Source organism: Crotalus tigris, unplaced genomic scaffold, assembly GCF_016545835.1.
Source record: "Crotalus tigris isolate CLP2741 ecotype Arizona unplaced genomic scaffold, ASM1654583v1 scf7180000017630.2799268, whole genome shotgun sequence".
NCBI lineage: Eukaryota > Metazoa > Chordata > Lepidosauria > Squamata > Viperidae > Crotalus > Crotalus tigris.
In genome coordinates, this window is record NW_024096524.1 from 555,506 (window position 1) to 576,695 (window position 21,190).

Below are 21,190 nucleotides of genomic sequence, written 5' to 3' on the forward strand. Positions count from 1 at the left end.
GCGTTCACAAGGGGAAACCAGATTTACTTAAGAACTGCAGTGATTTGCTTAACAATCATTGGCAAAAAAGATTGTAAAATCAGGCCTTAATAATCACCTTGCCTAGCAATGGAAATTCTTATCCCAATTATGGTCATAACTGCTTTTGGCTGGTAAGCACATCTTTAATGTTGAGAGCATATAGTGGGTATATTTATAAAATCACTGCCATGGGGATTTGCTTGTTTACACAGTAGCTCCCACAGTGGAAGAGGCCAGACCTAATTAGAAAATGGTGAAGTTGCTTCCTATCACCCAGTTTAGACCTTCTGGTGTTCTCTATCAATGTCACTTGAGATTTTTCTAGACAGGGGAGTATACTTCCAAATGAAATTCTGGACTGCATCTTCCCTACCATTTTTTATTTACCATCAGACCTTATGGAAACTTCATGGGCATTGTTGTAAATCATCTCAAACTGTTGCTTTTCTATCACCTATTTCTGACCTACGTACTTACCATATTAACAATCATAGCCAGAAAATGAAGACCTCATGACTGAGGCAGTAGCCCAACCACAGCAGCAGCCAGTAATACTCATGCAGCCAACTTTCCCCAAATTTCATTCTCTTAGGAGTCATGAATCCCAGATTTTGAGCACGTTCTGTAAGTCAGCCCATTTGAGTTACCTTGGTTCAAAAAATGTTGCCCTATGCTATGATACACTATTTCACGCAGTTAAAGGTTGTGACAATTAGTATTTTAATAGTATATAAATAGAAGAACTATAAAAGTACCGTACTTTGAAATGTATGCTGAAGGGATCAGGAAAGCTGTTGACATGATCTGAAGAGAGAGTTAGGAAACAGCCTATTTTTCTAGTCTCGGCATCTTCTTTCTTAGCTGCTAGCCAATGACTTGTCATTGTTGCTATGAAGAAAACTTTTCCCAGTAGCTAATATTGGCCCTTTGCAATCTCTGTAGCCTTTCTCTGCCACGAGCACATGGATATAACACGAAGCTAAAAATCCGGCAGCATAGTAGAAACCCTCAGAGGAAGTAATCTTTTGCTATCAAAACCTAGAAATGTTAATTCATGTAGTGCTGGGAAGTACTAGAAAATAAACTGTGACTTACTAAAGAGCATCTCCTCACCTGTATATTTATTTCTCCAGGCAGATTATTTAGTTTCTTTAGTCTTAGTTTGCTCTTCACAGCTGACAGTTGGACAACCAGTATTCTACAACTGTTTAAAATTTTAAATTAAAAAATAAATAAATAAAAATAACTAGCATCTACCTGACAGAATTCTTGTTATAGGGAAAATAGGAAGCAGAAGTATTAGGCATGTTAGCTGCCTTGAGTTGACCAAATATAAATAGTTGAGATAAAAAGAATAATAATGTGGGATTTTTTTTATCAGTTTATGGATTATCTAAAATGATGGATGGATGGATGGATGGAAGATAGACAGACAGACAGACTTTGAGTTATTTATAAAAAATAAGGCGGGATATAAATAAATGCTTTCTTGTAATGTTTAATACAGAGAAGGTCTGTGAATGTAGTCTTGTAATTGTCCAATTATCTCTGTAGTAGTTTACTGTCTCCCTGGCTTCCACTTTTCAATGAAATCCCTAGGGAAGCCATCACAATGACTTTTTCTGTAGTATGGAACTGCCACTGCTAGGGGAACATCCTGTCCTTGAGGAATTGTTGGAAAATTTCTTCACATACCTTGAAACTGAATTTCAAAAGTCATTTTGGCTCAAATCTGTCTTAAAGCATTTTTTGAATTTGGGAGTACTATTTCAAGTTATAGGATCAGTGTTTCTTTTAAACAATGTCTAGTTGTGAAAAGTAATTTTGTCCATCTGTCTATATGTCTTTCTGTCTCTTTCTTCTATTTAAGTAGTTCTCAGAAGATGCTTTTCAATATCACGTAATGCAGCAATAATTGTGGTTAACAAATGCAACTCTTTTTAGCCAGGGATTCTAAACACCATTTATGGGTCCAAATACAGTGTTGGGTTGCTAATTCAGTTTAACAAAATATGATTCAGTTCTTCTGAAATAGCATGTTAACAAGCCTGCTCTTTCAATGATAGTCATGTATCTTTTAGAACCCCAGAATTCTACCGCTGTGAGGCAAAATAGTTTCCAAGGAGTTGTCTGGTTTCTGTATTAAAAGGATCTTTTTTTAGTTTAAAACTGGAATATATGTTTTCTTTAGCTGTAAGAGCACAATCAAGGCAACATGATAAGTGAGTCAGTGTTGTAAAAGTAAAACTAATTTTGCCTTCACTCACATGAGCTATAGAAGGAGGAAGCTTTATTGTCCCTTGGAAGGTGATAAGGCAGAGTAATTGTATATTATACTGTCCTGGAACATCTGCCTGAAGACTGTTGGAGCAATTCATCTATCATGGACAATACAGCATGTTTTGTCTTTCTGCTTTAACCCATCCCCACTTGCTTGGCCTGCACGAAGGTTTTGATAGGGATGGTGCCTGGGCTGGGGTTCCCATTAATCAGTCCCCTTGTTCAACACTCCAGCTGACATAATTACAACCTGCGCACAGCAGTTATTCAAGTCGAGTCCTTGTCACTCGTGGTGCAAAACTACACAGCTCAGATCCCGAAGGAGATTGCCTTATCACACAGAACAAGGGCTCACAGGAGTTGAAGAGAATAGAAATGGGAAAATGTCTTCCGGGAGTACTATATATTCCTTTAAAATAAGACATTTGAGAGACTTACAAGGGACAAAGAGGTGTATTGTGCAGACTCTGAAATGAACCCAGTTATTATTTTTCAAAAGATTACCCAGGCCATTTTTGTGAAACAGAGAGGGAGTATTAAATAAATTCAGTAGTCTCTGTCTCTGCTATTCAGTGCTTCTGTTCTATTCATGTTCATTTGCAGGTTTTTCTCTCCGTGTCCTTCTCTAGAAAGGACAGAATAGCTATTGGACTTGTAGAACATTTACAGACCTGTAAAGAGAAAATCTCTGGGACACAATTATTGTAGGTGGATTTGTTATGCCAGTCAACCTGGAATATCTCTGGCCAAAGACAAAGGGGAGAGAAGGAGCTTGTAATGAAAGGCAGGGGAAATATTTCAAAAAGCAAAAGTGAAAAATGATCCTTTGAAATCTCATTTAATATTTTACTTCTCTTTTCTTTGCTACATATTAATGCTTTGTGAGAGATTAAACATGATGAAATGAACTTTGTGGATTAGAGAATCATCTCTCTTTCTTGTTCTTTTGTCCAATAAGAACTCATTTCTCATCTTTCCCCGGACCTCAGAGATTCACACCTGAAAATAATTGAAATCTTTCTGACTTACCCATTGCTGAAAAAAGTTGCCAGCTGTCTGGGATAATAGTGACCTGTCTGAAATTGGTTGCTTTTGGGTTGGTAACCAAAAAGCAGAGGACAAGGGTTCTTATCCCCCTTCCTAATTGATTTTATTTTATCATGAAAATGCTGCAACTGTGCACCAGCATAAACCTTGAGTGCACATTTCAAAGTGCTTTCAGACTGACACCAGACTGCACTCTTAATGTCATAGTGTGTGTGTATATGGGATTTTAAATAATGATAGGATAAGCATGTACAATCATTTCCACTTAATTTTACTTATCTGTAACATAGGCTGCATTAAATTAAATTAATTTTTAAACTATCTCATTTCTTTGCCCCAGTTCCACCCACTTTGGGAGATGTGGCCCATAGCTTGTCTTCAGCCTAAAAAGGGTTGCAACCTCCTGATTTATTTGGTCGGTTCCATACCATATTTTATATTGATGCATTGCCCCAATTTGTCACCATTTTTATATAAGGATTGCAACAAAGAAATGCTGCAAAATTTGCCATAAGGGACAGTTCTCTTAAATTTGTCTCCAGTTGAGCTAATGTGAACTATAACCAACACACTAGGGTTGCCTTTACTGCCCCCCTTTTTTCTTACCTGGCCAGTTAGATTCAGTAACTGATAGCAGAAAACCTGAGAGATTTTCCTCATTCTTGATTTGTGATTGTAGCCTCTTGGACATCAGAAAGATAAAGCTCCTAAACTTACATGTCTCAGAATTCCAGAAATTGAGTGTAAACCTTTCAGAAGACAGAAAGAAGAAAATCTTTTAGACCTTCTAGACCAGCGGTTCTCAACGTTTGTGTGACGGCGACCCCATCACACAAATGTTATGTGCATGCGTGGCGCGGCGCGCATGGGGGTGGCCCCCCGTGCACGGCGTGCATGCGCAGCGCTGCCCCCGTGCGCGGCGCGCATGCGCAGCGACGCCCCCGGAGGGGAGAAAATGGCGGATCGCCGCCTTTGGCGACCCCCGAAAAGTGGTCGATCGACCACAAATGGGGTCGCGACCCATAGGTTGAGAACCGCTGTTCTAGACCTATCAGTACCTATCCTTCCACCCCCCAACCATCGCAACTGATGGAGTTTCTTGGATGAGAAGTGAAACGTCTTCTTCTTTTTCCTCAAAAAACAGTCCAGTTGCCTTTTTTAAAAAGCACCTTTGAGGCAACTATGATCTGGATGATTGAGAATCTCCATAGACCTTCTAGACCTGTGTTTCTTTTTGCTGCTTCTAAACAAAGTGTTGGAAATAAAGAGCAAATGAAGGAGCATTTTGGTCTTTTTCATGCCATTTGTGGTACTGTGATTTACCTGGTTCAAAACTATGTTCTTTCAGAGCTCGGCTCCCTGCCAGCTTCCAACAAGGAAACTCAATGGAAAAGCTGACAGGAAGTTAGAAATTGTTCCCGCTCTAATTTTTTTTTTTTTTGCCTATCTTGTTTCTCTGTTTAGGGAAAGAAATAATGACCCAATCGATCACAGGTGTCTACTTTCCTTCTAATGCTCCAAAAGAGTGTTTTTTCAACTTTAAGAGCATAACTCCCAGAATTCCCCAGCTTATTTTAACACTTCTCTAAAGTACGTCAAGGCATATTCTACTAATTATTGTTATACTTGATGTTTTTGTTGGTTAGCTTACAGTTTTGAAATAAAACTCAAGATGAGAATCGTAATTAATTACTTGGACAGTACAGTAATTCTGAAGTTCTGAAAACAGAAATTTCCTCTTTTTATTAATTAAATTAATGAATTAAAAGTTTGAGGCAACTTTACCTTAAAAATATGTTGTTTGTTGTATTTGTTTTCTTTGGCCCTTCCATAATCTAGTATGCTGCAGTTTTGACTAACACTGATTCCACAAATAAAGGAAAATCGTGCAAAACTAATTCCATTCATTTCCTATTACCAAGAACCAAGCCGGTTGAAGATGTTAGCATATGTCCACTTTTAATACCCATTTTTCTGTATTTCACAGGGTTTTGTGGCTGATACCAAAGGCAAGAATTAACCATAATTAATGTGATGTTTTAATTTAGAAGATTATGAATAAAATCATACAGTTGTTACTTATAATTCTTAATATTATGTACCATACCCCTATGTACTTTTCTATTTTATGACCCAGAGTATTTTGTGCTCCTAAAGGAAAGTTGTGCTTCCCTCCAAGAGACCCATTAATTTGTCTTCAGGGCCTCTGTGCTGTCCCAGATTTAAAAATGGCAGCAAACACAACAGATCTGAGTAGGCGAGATCTGCCACATTCCAGGAAATTATGGTGGAACTACGCTAGTTTCAAGGGAAGTATTTAGAAAGCTGACAGACTTTTCTGAGTATGCAGAAAATGTCCTTGGTTATTTATTTTCTGCAGGATTGGAAGGCAGTAGAGTTACATTATTTAGAAACAGAATGAGACTAGTTCTTATGAGATAACAGTCCAATATTTATTATCTAACCGAAAGTCAATTTACATCAGTATCAGGAAAAATAGCACATTTCGGTTGTATTTTTTTTCTTCAAATGAAGTTTGCCTATCACAATAAATAAAAGGTTTGCATTACATCTCGAGTGAATCAAATTTTGCATTCATGAAATGAAACAAAAAAAATCGGAAAGAAGAGATTTGGGGGTTTGGTTTTGTTTGGTTCCCCTCCCCTCCTTTGGCTGCACAAGATGGAGAAAGAGGTACAATAGCTATAGGAAACAATCATTCAGAGTAGAGGTGATTGAGACAATATTGTTGCTTCGGATACTCCACCAGCAGCCGATCAACAGGGATTTCCCTCTAGGGAGCTATGTCTGCTTGTAAAGCAGCTGAAGGAACTGACATAGAAGGTCCGTTGAAAAAAAGTACCATCTGCATCCGAGATTGACAGGTAGCCTTCAGGGTGTGTTACTTTCCTTACTGGTTCCAATAAAGTTAGGAGTCTCTTTTCATCTCATTACAGTGTGCACAATCTAAGCCTTTCATAACTCCCATCTGTACATTTAAATTAATGAGCATATTTTGTGCATTTCTGAAAAGATAGTGGAAAAAAATGAGAAATCTTTTTAAATTTGATCACTAAGAAAGATCTGCTGCAGATATAGTTACAATGTAAAACATTTGACGGGGAAGAAAATGTAATAGAAGAGTTTCTAAATTATTCCCCACTCCTGGGCCAATAACATTTTAAGTCATAAACAGGTCTGAGTTTTACTGTGAACATTTTACAATTTTGAAATAATTTTAAGTAGCTATATAAATCCATTTAAGTAGATTAGACCATTTTAGTCTCTCTTTTTAAGAAAAATGTTTAGGATTAAAATAAGGAATAAACAAAAGAATTGAAATTACAATTCTTGTAATAGGATCTACTATCTGTTTATCTTAAGGGATCCAGATCAGTCCTGATTAATAGAATTTTCAGTGAATGGTCTGTTGGCCAAGCAAGATATAAAAATCTTTTTATCTTGATTTAAAAGTGAAATAGGTCAATAGGATTCAACTAGCTCTTTGTTTGCTAGGCTTTGGGTTCATAACTAACCAGACCTAATGCTATCAATCAGGATATGATTATCCTGCAGTGCTGAATTAAACAGAATATAAATAATGGATAATTAGTTCTGATTTTTTTTATATAAACAGTTGCAGTAATATCATCAACTCCAGGGGACTTATTTAATTTAATTTAAAATATTCAATTACTTGTTCAGTTCACTTTGTGGAAGATGATTGGTTGAGATTCATGCTAGGGCTTTTGACATGGGAATGATTTTATCAGAGCTTTAGAAAAATAATCTATTAAATTTAGATCTACTAGTTCTTTAGAGTACAAATATTTATTTATTTAACTTCAGAATTCTGTTCTTCAATTCCTTTTGCTACTTTATAATAGCCAGCATTGGACATCTGTCACCCATACTGTATGTCATAACAAATAGATCATAAAATATTTTTTCAAAGCTACAAAACTGAAAAAGCTGAAACTATTGTTACTGCAGTGCACTCACTCATAACTCCAATACTGTCAATATTAATTCCAACCATATTTTCCTTATGAAACATTGAGATGTCAGGAGAGGTAGTAAATGAATACCAATGTTTCTATGTACTTTTGTGTGTGTGTGTGTTTAAATGGAGACTTGGTTTTAGTACCTGTTATTGCCATAGATTCTTGTACAAAGAAAATGTGCAGCTATTTCTTATTGCATGGCATTTGTAATGTAAGCTGATATTTAGGCTGTCTACAAATCAAGGAATCATACAGTTGGAAGGTACCACTTAGCACTGATGGCGAACCTTTTAGAGACCGAGTGCCCAAACTGCAACTCAAAACCCACTTACGCATCATTGGGTGCCAGGTGGATGTGGCCATTGGCTGGGTGTGGCCAATTGGCTGGGTGTGGCCCATTGGGTGGGCATGGCTGTAGTGGTAATGGCAGACTGGGTGGGACTAAAAAGTTCAATCAATCAATTCCAACTTTGCAAGATCTTTTTTTTTTCCCACGAGAAGTTGAAATTGACTGATTGATTGAACCTTTTTTTTTTTTTTTGCACACGGCGGCAGAGGCCTAAAGCGAAAAGGTTTTATAAAACCCAGCTGAAGGCCTAGGACTGGGGCAACGACGTGCGTGCCCACAGAGAGGGCTCTGAGTGCCGCCTCTGGCACCCGTGCCGTTAGGTTCGCCACCACTGACTTATGCCATCAAGTCCAACTCTCTGCTCAGTCGACAAATCCAAATTAAAGCATCCCAGGCAAATAGCTGTCCAGTGTCTGGTTGAACACATCACAAGGGAAATCAACCACTTCTCTGGGTAACTGGTTCTCTATCAAATTGGCCTTACTGTATGGAAAGATTTTCTTATATTTATTCAGAATCTACCATACTATAACATTAATCCATTCTTAAACAACCTGCACTTTTGGCTTTGATAAGGTCTTGTGATATTCTTTCAGGTATTTAAAAAGTGCAGTCATATACATCATCAATCTTTTTAGACATATCTAGAATCTAAATGGACAGCACCAGTTTTTATTCATATATATGAACAACTAATTCTCAGTGTGGATGCCACTTCCGGAAGGTTTTTTAGAACATGATGCATTTGCTTTGAGTTGTATCTTGTGAATAGAAATATATTTACATACCTGCCTAAGGTTGGGGTATGCCTCTAGCTACAGAATAATCTTTAAGTGCAAGCCTCTTGTGTCTCTAACAAAGAGAAAGTACATATTCCAGTAAGTGCTGAGCAAAAGAACCACAATATAAGATTGTTCCTTGATAAGCCTGTTGAATTTGTTGATGAAGTAGTTTTGGGCCAAGCCACAGACAGAAGGCCTTGCATCTTGTACCATTTTCCCAAAGTACTGTATATTGCCATTGCACCCTTTGTTTCATCTTTGTCATTGCAAACTCTCTTCTGCTCATGCTGGGAGAATCATAATAAAAAGTGCAGCATAAAATCGGGTTTTTTTTTATGAATTCTGGATATTGTTGTGTATACTATTTCTGTGATTTATTTACCTGCAGCAACAGCATAATACTCTCGCCACACAGATTCATTAGAAAGGAGTTGGTGTACCTAATTTTAAATATTTTTTCAATAGATCTTCAATTTTGTTATTATCCTGGTGATTCTTTATCTCAGAAAAAGGGAGAAGATTAAGATTCTTTCAAAGGTGTAAACCTGTGTGTGTGTATGTGCATTTTCAATTATACTAAAACTTGCTTGAAACAAATTAGTGAACTTCAGTATCGGTTATATAAAGGGAAATTACTCATAAGCCTAATTGTAGTGAATATAATGTTTTATAACTATATTTCAATTCAGTGTCGTATCAAGGATATATAATATGACTTTATAATTCCATCCCCAACGTGCACTCATTTTAGGTCTAACTGTGCTGAAAATATCCGCAAGCATATCCTGCACACAGATAAACATGAAGGCGTAAAGATGTACAACTGCCCGAAATGTGAATATGGAACCAACATCCCAGTGGAATTTCGTAATCACTTGAAAGAACTACATCCTGACATTGAGAACCCCGACTTAGCTTACCTGCATGCTGGTAAGGACATTTTTATATTCATTTGGAGGCACGTACCTGATTGCGAAACAAAAGCTGTTTTAAAGCAAAGAAGGCTTTTAAACTCAATCCAGGCACCTTCAGTATCTTTGATACTTTTGTGCAACTTGCAGTAGTTTTATTTGTGTATGTTTGCAAGACTTAATTTTATCTAGGATTCTGCCCAAAATGTGGCTGGGGCCAAATCAATTAAGAAATAGGTATTTAAGCATAATGCTGCACAAAGTATTACACATGACACCTAAGGCTAGATATTTGGTGTAATTTTCTTTCTGAAGTAGCAAACTGTAGTCTTCCAGACACTTTGGGATTTCAGCTTCCATCTTCCCTGGTATTTCCCACATTGGCTAGAATTCCATATCTGGAGGACTGTACAAGCAGCTCCTGATGATGCCTGAAAGCAGGAAAAGGTCCAAATTAGTATTTCCTCCTCTGCAGCTGCCAAGATTATCTTTATTTTCCTTAGATAACTTGTGTTAGCAAGAGAGGGAGGGGGTTGAATCAGCTATGTAATATTTTGAAAAAAATGTTTAAAATGTTCAAAATGGATTCTTAAACTACAATTTTTCTTCTGTGTAGAAAATGGTTATATTATTCAAAATAATTGGTAGTCAATGATACTAGAATGGTGCATGTAACACCTTTGTTATGTGAGCTGCATTGGGTGCTCATTTGCTTTTGGGTCTGTTTCAAAGTGCTGGTTATGACATAGTTTAGAGCTCTATGTGGCATGGGGCTGGGTTAACTGAGGAACCAGCTCATCCCCACTATATTAATCTGTCTCACCCAGTAAGGAAGAGAAAGTATATTACAGATCCCATCAGTTAAACAATTTTGACTGGCAAAGTCCAGGAAGAGAGCCTTCTCTGCCATTGCCTCCACCTTCTGGAATACTCTCCCCCCAGAAGTAAGGTGGGCTTCCACTCTCCTGATGTTTTGGAAGGCTGTGAAGAACTAGCTCTGCTAACTCGCATGGGGCATGCAGTATAGCATGCAACCCTTGGGTTGATTAGTACTTTGAAGGTGCTCCCCCATCTTTTAATTTATACTCTCTTTGTCTTTGCTTGGCTTTCTTACTGGTCTACTATATTTTATATGGTTTTTATGCTATAGCTTTAAACTGCTCAGAATAACTAGGAGAGTGAATGGGCAGTATCTACGATAGATGGATGGATGGATGGATGGATGGATGGATGGATAGATAGATAGATAGATAGATAGACAGACAGACAGACAGACATATCATATGATTAGACTACTATATCTAATTGCATGATTATTTTCTGAACTACTTTATTATCTGCTTTTAGAATAAAATTAATATAGTTTCATTCAAAATATAATACAAGAGAAATTTAGCATTAAAATACACCTTGTTGGCAACATTTCCACAGGGCTCTTGGCTTCTGGGATCTAAAATTCATAGTTAGGTAGAACTGTTAATCTAATCATCACTTGAGTAAGTCAGGTTTTTATCATTTCTAGTTTACTTCTGAGTTAAAACTATAATTCTGGCTAGCATATTCGTTTTAGCAAATGAATAAATTTGAAGAAAACAATTTATTGAGTAGACCTTACTAAGATCACAACTCATTTTTACCATATTGAAGTATATCTTCTTTGCCTGTATGAAACAAGACTGCAAAGCCAAGATAGTCTATGATTACATCATCAAAATGGGACAAACAGTGATCCTATCAATTGCGAATAGCTGCAGTATTCATGAGTAGAATCCTGAAAGTTCAAATAGTTAACTCTAAATAAAATTGTAATCTTTATCCCTCTTGACAGAAGCATTCATCAAATTATTAAAGGGAATGAGAAATGATTGCTAAAAGTTATACTGTGATCTATTATGTGATTCTTATCAAAGTTTGACTGTGTTACCAAGTAGATTGAAGCTGTTGAATTTCAAGTGAGAATATAAAATTACATAACTTTAATAATTGATATTTATTTCAAAGATTTCCCCCCTAAAATCATTTCTATTTTTACTAGCTTTTGATAACATGAAAATAATTATAAAGTTTTCTTTTCTGTAGATTTCAGCCTTCTGATAATAATTTCATTGACAATTTTAAGTTCAACATAAATTGCTAGATACATGAACAATGATTTTCATTTATTTTCAACAGAAAACCGACAACTTAAAAATAATTAAGAAGCTTGTCATTGTAAGTTATTTCTTGCTGAAGTAAGAGAGTGTTACTTGAACTCCATAAAACTATCATAGTATTGATTTGGTATGGATTATATAAAGGAAATAGTAAGCTGTGCGGCTTCAAACAGATTCATTTTAGTAATAACCATTAGTACCAGTCTTTCAATTGTATGTCAGTGTGATTGACAGGAAGTCTTTTTCCTCTCATATGCATAATAGTAATTTTATTATGTGCTTGAAATAAAACCTTACATAAATGTTTTCTATCTCTAAAAAAGGATGCTAATATTTAGTCTCTGTAGATTACCTTACGCATGTGTTCCTAGTAAATTAAGGAGAAAAAAGCTAATTATTTTCATCTTCATATAAGAATATCTTTTAAGTAAGCATTTCTGGTTTTGCACCTGGCAATTATATTCCTGACTTAGCCACCTGCAATGTTCAGCTTTGTAGCTAGAAAATAGGGAGAAATTAATATAGATTTCTCATCACAGTACATTACTAGGAATTTTGTTGACAGCAAAATAGCATATCAAGATTGAATAGGATTTAATCAGTAGTTAGTTACTCTGATAGCCTTATTGATCATAGATATATAATTGAGAGAAGGGCTCTGGGCAGGTGAGAGCTGGAAATAGCAAGTATCTCAGTATGGCTTTATGGGGTTTTGATACTTTGTTTGATGGAGGAGGTGAATGGATAGAGTAACATAAGTTTTTCATTAAAAAATTAGTTTATAATTGCAGCACAGTTTTTAGTATAATGTGGTAAGTATGTAGTGACTGAAATCTATCATTAGAACATATAGACTTATGCCCAGGTTCTATCCACCAGAAGAACAGACAGACTGCTACTTATTTGTGCCTGGCACATTGGATTATAATAAAATATATTTTACCATGCCTATAACCCACAAAATAGTATCAGTAACCACATATTGAGCTGATTGTGTGACTGCTGCCCAAAGTGCACATTATAAGGAATAACTCCAAATGAACTCAGTCAATCTTGTTTGTTAGTAAATACGCATGCAATAGCATTATCTGTTGCAAACCACTGATAGATTTTAATAGCCTGGGGTATAAATTTTATAAACAAATAATAACATTAATCCCTTTCTCCATCCAACAAAAATGCATGTAATATCTATGCTACTCATTTCAGCTATGGCCTAAGTGGATATTGTTCAACTAAAAAGTTATCTGGCTGTAGCAAGACCAAGAAAGCAGAGATTTCAGGGCCCCCAAATATTTTAGTAGAAATGATTTAATTTCTTGTCATGTTGTTTGAAGGAATGGTATAGCAATAAATCTGAAAATAGTACAATAGTATACCTGGTGCTGTTATCTTTATGCATCCATTTCCAGTTTTTAGAATTTAAAGTATATAATTGTAATGCTTCTGCTGCAGTTTTTTGGGGTGGATCAACTTAAATTAAGTCATGTTGAAGCTACTACATAGTTACTTGTTTGGAATAGGGATTGGTAATTTGCAATCACTTACATGCATCAAAACTGCAACTCAACATTTCTAGGATGTTATGTCACCTGCAGAAATGCAAAAACAATCAAAACACTATGTGTAGAACTGAGTTTCTTGATAAACCAGTTTTATTTTTCATGTTGCAAGTGGTTCTTAAAAGTGAGCCATGAATCTCAGAACTAGGGCAAATGGCTGAATATTGAAAGTTAGGATGGAATTCATTGTTCTGCATTGTTTCGTGCTCATTCCTTTTGTCTGAGTAATATACGATAAGAAAAAATGCTTGATATGCATAATTCAAAGAGACTGCAGAGTTCAGTCTATCATGTCTCCAAAGTTGCCAGGCCTTAAATGTGTCCTGAAAAATGTGTAAAATTGAAAATGAAACAAATTTATTTTTTCCATGCATCTGTGACTTAATAGAGCATTGAAATAGCTGGGCAACATGCCAGTTAGTCATCCCTGAGTTATTCATCAGTAAGCCATTTCAGTGTGAGACCTCTGCTAAATATACCTGATCATGATGTACAGTAAGGGAGAAATATTAGCTTTGCTAAATCTGAACCTAAATCTATGATTACATTAGTTTTAAAAGCAAGTGCTTAAAACCATTTTAGGTTCAACAACACAATTCCTGGAATTATTATAACACAGATTCCAAAACAAGAGCAGCATATTTCAAAGTAATATTTATCAATATTGCGCTTCAAATTAAAAGGAAACAACTGGTAGCCAGAAATCCTTACTTAATTATCACCTATAATTTTAGGTGATAACTAATAAATAGCTCTCAATTATTTTGTGCTCTTATTCTTTGCCTCATTTTAAAATTTATCACTAGATATGACCTTTCTTAAATTGAACACTCTTACATTCCACTTATGACTCTTCGAAGGATAGTGATGGCAGAATGTATTTAGGTTAGAAATTTAATTATACATTTTGCTATGTAACAGATTGACAAAAGAAAAGAATATCCTGCAGATTTTTCTTTGCTCTAATAAATATATAAAAGAATGAGAATTACCTAGGTTTTCTGGGCAGAATTCCCTTAACAAATCACTAGTGCTAACTACTGATTGAGATTATTGTAATCTGTATGATTTTTATAATGGCCTGAACACTTTAACTGGTTTAAAAATAAGGATATTCCTAGACAGGTAATGAGAGCTGGCTAATAAAATTATATCGTAATGTGCATTAGTTGCCAATCCATTTCCCAGACCAGTTAATTCTTCTCATTTTTACCTTTACATATCTTGGGACTGATTACCCTAAATCCATCATTCTGGGCCTCAGATGTGGCCAAATTTGTAACTGAAAGTGTGAAGCTTTTTTCACACACTGTCCATAGAAAATCTGGCAGTCCTCTTAAATCATTGTCTTTTGTTGTGCTGTGAAGAACTTTTTTTAAAAAAAATCCTAAATAGTCTTGGAACTGTCTTAGATCTTCACATTTTTTTTCTGCTGCTACTTTGATTGTTATTAAATGTAGCATTATTTTAATCCGCTGTTTTTAATGCATGTGGTTTTACTGTTCATTTTCTGTTATTAATTTATCTGTACACCATGCAGAGAGTGTCAGTTACCAGGCATTAATAGAAGCAGGAAGAGTTACTATCTGTGAACCTTTGTGTGTATGTGTGTCTTTTTAAGTAGCTATAAATTTGTTAAGGATTTAAACATGTACATCCAGCCATGAATTGCATACTGTTTTAGAGATTGTCATGGGTCATATAATATTGTTGAAGCCAGCTCTGTGGATTCATTATTCCCTGTGTTTCATACTTTGTTGTCTATTTCCCCTTTATTCTTCTAGATGTTGAGTGGGAAGGATCTATGGGAATAATTCATTATATGAGCATTACCACTTTTATCTTGGCCTATCTTTAAAAGCTGTTTTGACCACTTTCATCAAGGATTTATGCATTTATTTAATAATTATGATTCTAGTATTGCATCTGGGCAAAAAGGCACTCGTCTTAGGTGTCATGATGGAGCATTGGTAACTTGATGGAAGTAAAAAGGGACTATCGCTTCAATTCAGAAAGTGTGGTGCTGCAAAACTAGACATTGCTGAGAGAAACCTGGCAAATGTCACATGTGAAAAGGCCTTGTTAAAGGAAATGATTAGTTAGTTGTACCCTAGAAAAATAGAACTTGAAAAATGTGCAATCCCAAAGTAGAGAATATTGCAATATTATAAGGAAAAAAATTGTTTGTTCCTGACACTGACCAACAGAATGAGGAGCTGTATTGGAATAATAATAGTAAAAGAGTAGTTAATGAAAGAAATTACAAATGTAATTCTTCAGTCAAAATTCTGAGAATATGATAATGAAGCTTTTAGTGTACTTGACTGCAGCCTCAACCGACATAACATCATGCTTCTTAAAACTGTTACTTATTTCCTTATAGATTGTTCTGTGTCTAATGTTGATTTTTCCAAATGAAATTTAAATATAATTTAATGGTGAAGTTTTAACATGTACAATTTGTTCTTATTATTTCTTAGTGCTGGAATTGTATAATATTCAATAGGGAGATTCTACTGTGTTCAGTCATTTTTAATCTTTTTTCATATCACAGTTCTGTAATCTTGTTTTTGCTTTTGAAAAAAAAATGAGCCATTTATTCAGATTCTGTGCTTCAGTGTTCAACCATTTAAGCAGTCTGTGATAAGGGAAGCACGTATCATATGCCTTGCAGAGATGTAACTTGCCTTTACAGAAATAATGGGAGAAAACAGCAAATAAGGGAGTTCTTAAAATTGGCCAAGAATCCTTGGCTTAAATACTTGACAGAGGGGTAACTATGTTCAGTCTTTTGCTGCAGAAACAACCTAATCGTCATGTGGCATCCGAAAGACCAAAACGTTTTTTATGGCACAAGATTTTGCAGTATTCCCAGTGTTTCAAAGACATATAGCGATTTTGTATTGTAATACAGGAATTTTATATTTTGGGTTATGCTTGAGGATTCAGAAGCTAGGATCGTGTTTCTTGTCTTTCTCTCTTTTGCACAAGGAGCAAGTGAGATCACAAAAATCTCATTAGTTCAGATGCTGAATTCCTGGCTTTAGAATTGTATGTATGTGTTGTCTCCCATCCCTTTTCTTATTTCTTCCTTTTTCCAGCATTTACATATCCTGACAAAATTAAATTATAATTAGCCACTGCATTCACAATATTTGTCAGTGTTTTAAAAACCTGGGTAATAAACTTATATAAACTACAGCTCTTCATTAAGGATGTGATGGTTGCAGGAGTCAACATTTTCTTTTAAGATGACCAGAAACTGGCAGGGAATAGTTGGTTTCCTATCAGCAAATAACCTACTACAGGTGTGTGAAATCAAGTTTATCAGCACAGTAGTACATTTTTTACCACAAATAAATTCATCAAAGAAAAAGGGAATAGGGATGAAGATAGAAAACCAGGAATTTGATGTTGGCAAGAAGTGTCTAAGGCAAGCAATATCTGGTCTTCCATTTCCCCTTTATGAGAACATGATTTGTCATTTCTAAGCAATGATATCTGGCGAATCAGTTTTTTTTCTCCCTCAGGAGTGAGATGAGGAATTTCCAGATGATATTTCTATGAAATCAAGTATGGTCATCAAGTTCATATGAACTCAGTTCCCTGGTTCATTTTTTCTTTCTTTCTAGCATTCTTTTCTAAGTACAGGATCAGCTTTGCTTTTCTTTTTAATCAACTTAGTGCTGATCTCATTGGTGGCAACAAGAATTCACTGACCATCTTATTGCCAGAGCCTGATGTTGGTCCAGAGCAGGGGTAGTCAACCTTGGCTCTTTTATGACTCGTGGACTTCAACTCCCAGAATTCCTGAGCCAGCACAGCTGTGCTGGCTCAGGAATTCTGGGAGTTGAAGTCCACGAGTCATAAAAGAGCCAAAGTTGACTACCCCTGGTCCAGAGAGTGACTGGCCCAAAGCCATCTCTCATGCCTAAGGCTCACAGTCTGCTGGTTGTAGCCTGGTGCCTTAACCAATGCACCAAACTATATAAGGGACAAAATAATAGGATGAAATAAATTTTTCCACATCCCTTTTGCTCAGGATGGGAGAACATTGCATTCATTGCATCTTCACTTTGGGTTCTCTAACTTGTAATAATTTTTTCAGTTCTAATAATTTGTTCCTGATTACTACTATAATGCTAAAATAAACACCTTTTGGATTTAAGAAATGAAAAGGTCTTTGAAAATCAGTCATCTTTCCTTCTAAAGAATGAGTAATAAAGAAGTGAGATAAATTTCCCACAGCTCTGTTTGAATAAACTACAACAATTATATATATAAAGGACCACAGAAGAAAACAAAAACTATATCTGTGACAGCTCTTCAAAGTTGGTCAGATTGCTTCTTCTGAATACTTTCTCTGCTTCCTGGGCTCAAGGCATGTTTTTGTAACTATCTCTGAATAATTTCTCCAAGGTCAACTCTATAGCCTCCTACAATCTGTCATTTAAGGAACATGATAGAAAACAACTTCAGAATGTGATTGATTTTTACCACAAATGGTCAAATAGCTACTACAATAAAAAGAAAGCTATCAAATCTTCATTTATTTTATAGTTGAAATTTGCCAAAAAGGATTTAGAAATGGCTCCTCTAAACTAGCTGACAGAATCTTATCAAATTGGGTATTTTTTCAATATTTAATATAATAACAATATTTGAGATTTCCACTGGCATTCAAAAGCTATGACTATAAAGTCAGATAAATATAACTTTCATATAATTTTTTACGGAAGTGAGTTAAGATCAAAATCAGCCACATTATGGCTGCTATAATTATGATTACACTAAGTATACCTCTGTTTTGAAAGAAATCATTCCTTGAACTAGTATGAAGCATGTTAGAGAATTTGTAGATTGGAATTTATTCTGTACTTTATTTCTTGCTATATAAAAGAAAAGAAAATCTGGTTACATTTTTAAAAATAAAACTGCTGTTTCTCCAATTACAGAAGAAGCACTTAATATAGAACTAGTTTTTTTGTTGCTGTTGTTTTTATTCTACATGATGGGAAACTTAAAGATCAGTAATAGTTTTGGGGTCTAAAAGATTAATCTACATTGATATTTAAGTTTGTTGTAGATTGTTCATTGAAAAGTACTATACACTTTCAACTGTTTTATCACCTTGATTGTAACTGATAAAGTATCTTGCAGAAAGTGTCAGAAAAAGTTAATAATTAATGTTTTTGTGCTATAATCAGTGTACTTTTACCATCAAAGATGCATAGACACCAGCAATAAAATATGTAAAATTGCAAGTATGTTAGTTTCTTCTAAAATTCATAATGATAATGATAAAAGCATAATGATCTGTCATGTATTATTAGTGTTAAGTGCAGTATTAAATTACTGTATCTTCATTTTGGAAATATGAGGAAGAATCAAGAGTTAGCTGTCCGTATAATGTATTAATATTATAATTAAAATAGCTACATATTCTACAATTTAAAATCTTGAATTTTAAACAACTAAATAAGCTGAAATAAAGAAGGTACAGGATCCTAAATGCTAAGAGTTGGTAAAAGATTTTTAGTATATTCTTTCTTAAAACAGAGACAATTAATACTAATGTATCCCAAATACTTGTCCAGAATATGCAGTAGATACCAAGATAAAAATGCTAATTGAAATAATATTTATTTTCAAAGGAAACATTTCCAGCAGATTTTTCACTTCAGAATTTTACACAAAACCCCACATTTCTCGTTCTTAATTCTGAGTTTATACCTGAAAATGTGCTGTGCTGAATAGCTAGCAATGGTCCCCAATCTTTCCAGCTCTGCAGACCAACTGGGGTGGCAGCAGGGGTAGGGGGTAGTTTCATGTATGCAACCAAATTCCATGCATGTGCAAATGGATCCTCGCATGCACATCTGCTGCTTGTGCAGCCCAGCTACTGGTCAGCAGATTGGGGGTTGGGGATCTCTGAGCTATATTGTCTGTATGTACAGTATGTGTGTACAATCCATTGAAGGATGAAACTTTCTTCATTAAATGTTATGGATTGTAATTTGCCATGCTGGTCCAGTCAAGAGAGGGAAGGAGGGAGAGCAACTGACTCAAAATCACCCAGTTGGTTTCTGTGCCTAAGGAAGGTTGTGTACGCTCTCTATTTCTCTCTCCCACTCTCCATGTTTTATATTGAAGCAAACATCAATCATGAATAAACTGCAGTGTATAATCATAGGCATAATTATCAGCAATTAATTTGTGGTCTGTAGCTCCTTTCAAGCAGAATCTTTCTGTTATTGCCAGCTGGAATTAAAAATGCCCTCATTTGGGCCATGATCTTTTTTGAAAGAAACTCTAATTCTCTTCATCCCTCAATGACTTGTCATTTATTTCATTGGAGGAAATTAAATTATGTGCATATCATTTTGTGATTAATGTGTTCCTTCTTTTGAAATGATTGAAAGATAATAGTATACAGAATTTGCCAATCTCATCCAGCATTCAGATATCTTGAACAGTTACACATTTATGCAACAGAAAACACCTATGTGTTTGCAAACAAGAAGTTGCTGAACTTGTGGGATACCAGTTCATGTCTAAGAAACACTAACTTCTATTTGGAAACTGCTATGCATACTATTTTTCTAAAATTTAAGGCACTCCAAAAACAAAAAAACCTCAAACGTTGCTATTTCCCTACATATGTATTAGAAAAGATATTTTAATTATCTACTTTCAGTTATTTTCATTTGTCATTCAGTGGAAATGATTGTTTGCTGTTATAATACATAAGGATAGATATACGTTTAGAAGCTGATCTGCATCCTGACATTGGGAAAGCAACTTAAAATCTGTAAATGAAAGTGCACGGAATTAAATTATTGTAAAATAACCCCCAAAATGAGGTTAATGTTTGCTAATCCCTTGAAAAAAACAGATATTAAAAGTAGTGATTGCTTAAAGAAGGGGCTAAGGGGGTGGGATAACATTTTTTCTTGTTGGTTTTTTAACCCCAAAAGTCCTTTTTACATATAAATAAACTATATATATATATATATGTAGGTCTTTGGTTGTTCGGGTTTTCTCCCGCGTAAAATTGGAAGTGTCTTGGCAACGTTTCGACGAAGTCCCATTCGTCATCTTCAGGCTGGTGTCTTCAGCTTCGTGCTTCGAGCAGCAAAAGCAACCAAAGACCTACATACAAACACCCGCGAAAACCTCATTATCTAAACTGTAAAATAAATAAAAAGGTCAGGAACAAAATCAAAGGAAAACAGAATTAAATCTTAGGGATATGTAAGCAATATGTTGTAGGACAGGGGTCTCCAAACTTGGCCACTTTAGGACTTGTTGACTTCAACTCCCAGAATTCACCAGCCAGATCCCTGTTATAGGACAATTGCCAACTAAGACCTAGCCTAACTGCTAGGGCAGACATGTCAAACACAAGGCCCGGGGGCCGGATGTGGCCCGCGAAGTGGTTTCATGTGGCCCACGAAGCCATCCTGGAAACAGTGAGGGAACAGCCCCCGCTGCCTTGGCCCTGGCCCAGGCCAGCCGGGAGCCAATGTACAATTTTGTGGTGGCCATCTTGGCACTTGCCCCAGTGGACCATGCCTTTGCACTTGTCCTGGTCCCACCCCCTTCTGCTAGAGACCCTCAGATCTGTCCCACTCCTGCCCAGGCCCCCATAGGCACCCTTGATGCGAATGATGTAGAACTGGCCATGCCTACCCAGTAGGCCACACCCACTCCATCCACACCCACCCAGTAGGCTGCACCCATTCTGGCCACACACACCCCACCCCCCCCCAGGGCAACCGCAATGCTGATGCGACCCTCAGTGAAATTGAGTTTGACACCCCTGTGCTAGGCTAAAGGTAGAAGTCAAACAATTTGTAGGACACTTATTTATTGTATTGTATTGTTTCTCGTAGAATTCAAACATAGACTAATTTCTAACACTTTAAAATTATTACCCTTTGTAATTTTTCATAAAAGTAAAAAACACAGTATATTATATGGCATAGTGTAATGTAGTACGTTGTTGCAGTGGATAAATTATTTTATGTCTTGTTTATTCTCTCTAGTGTACGGTTATATCCATGTTCACATCAACAAAC

General features: G+C 35.8%; 1 protein-coding gene across 1 annotated transcript in view; it reads left to right on the plus strand.

Annotated features, from left to right (window-relative positions):
* ZNF407 (zinc finger protein 407) overlaps window positions 1–21,190 on the plus strand; it is a 366,378-nt gene that overhangs the window by 248,755 nt on the left and 96,433 nt on the right. The window contains exon 8 of the mRNA XM_039334397.1: window positions 9,235–9,413. Coding sequence (XP_039190331.1) covers window positions 9,235–9,413 — 179 coding nt within the window. The remainder of the gene's footprint in view (window positions 1–9,234; window positions 9,414–21,190) is intronic.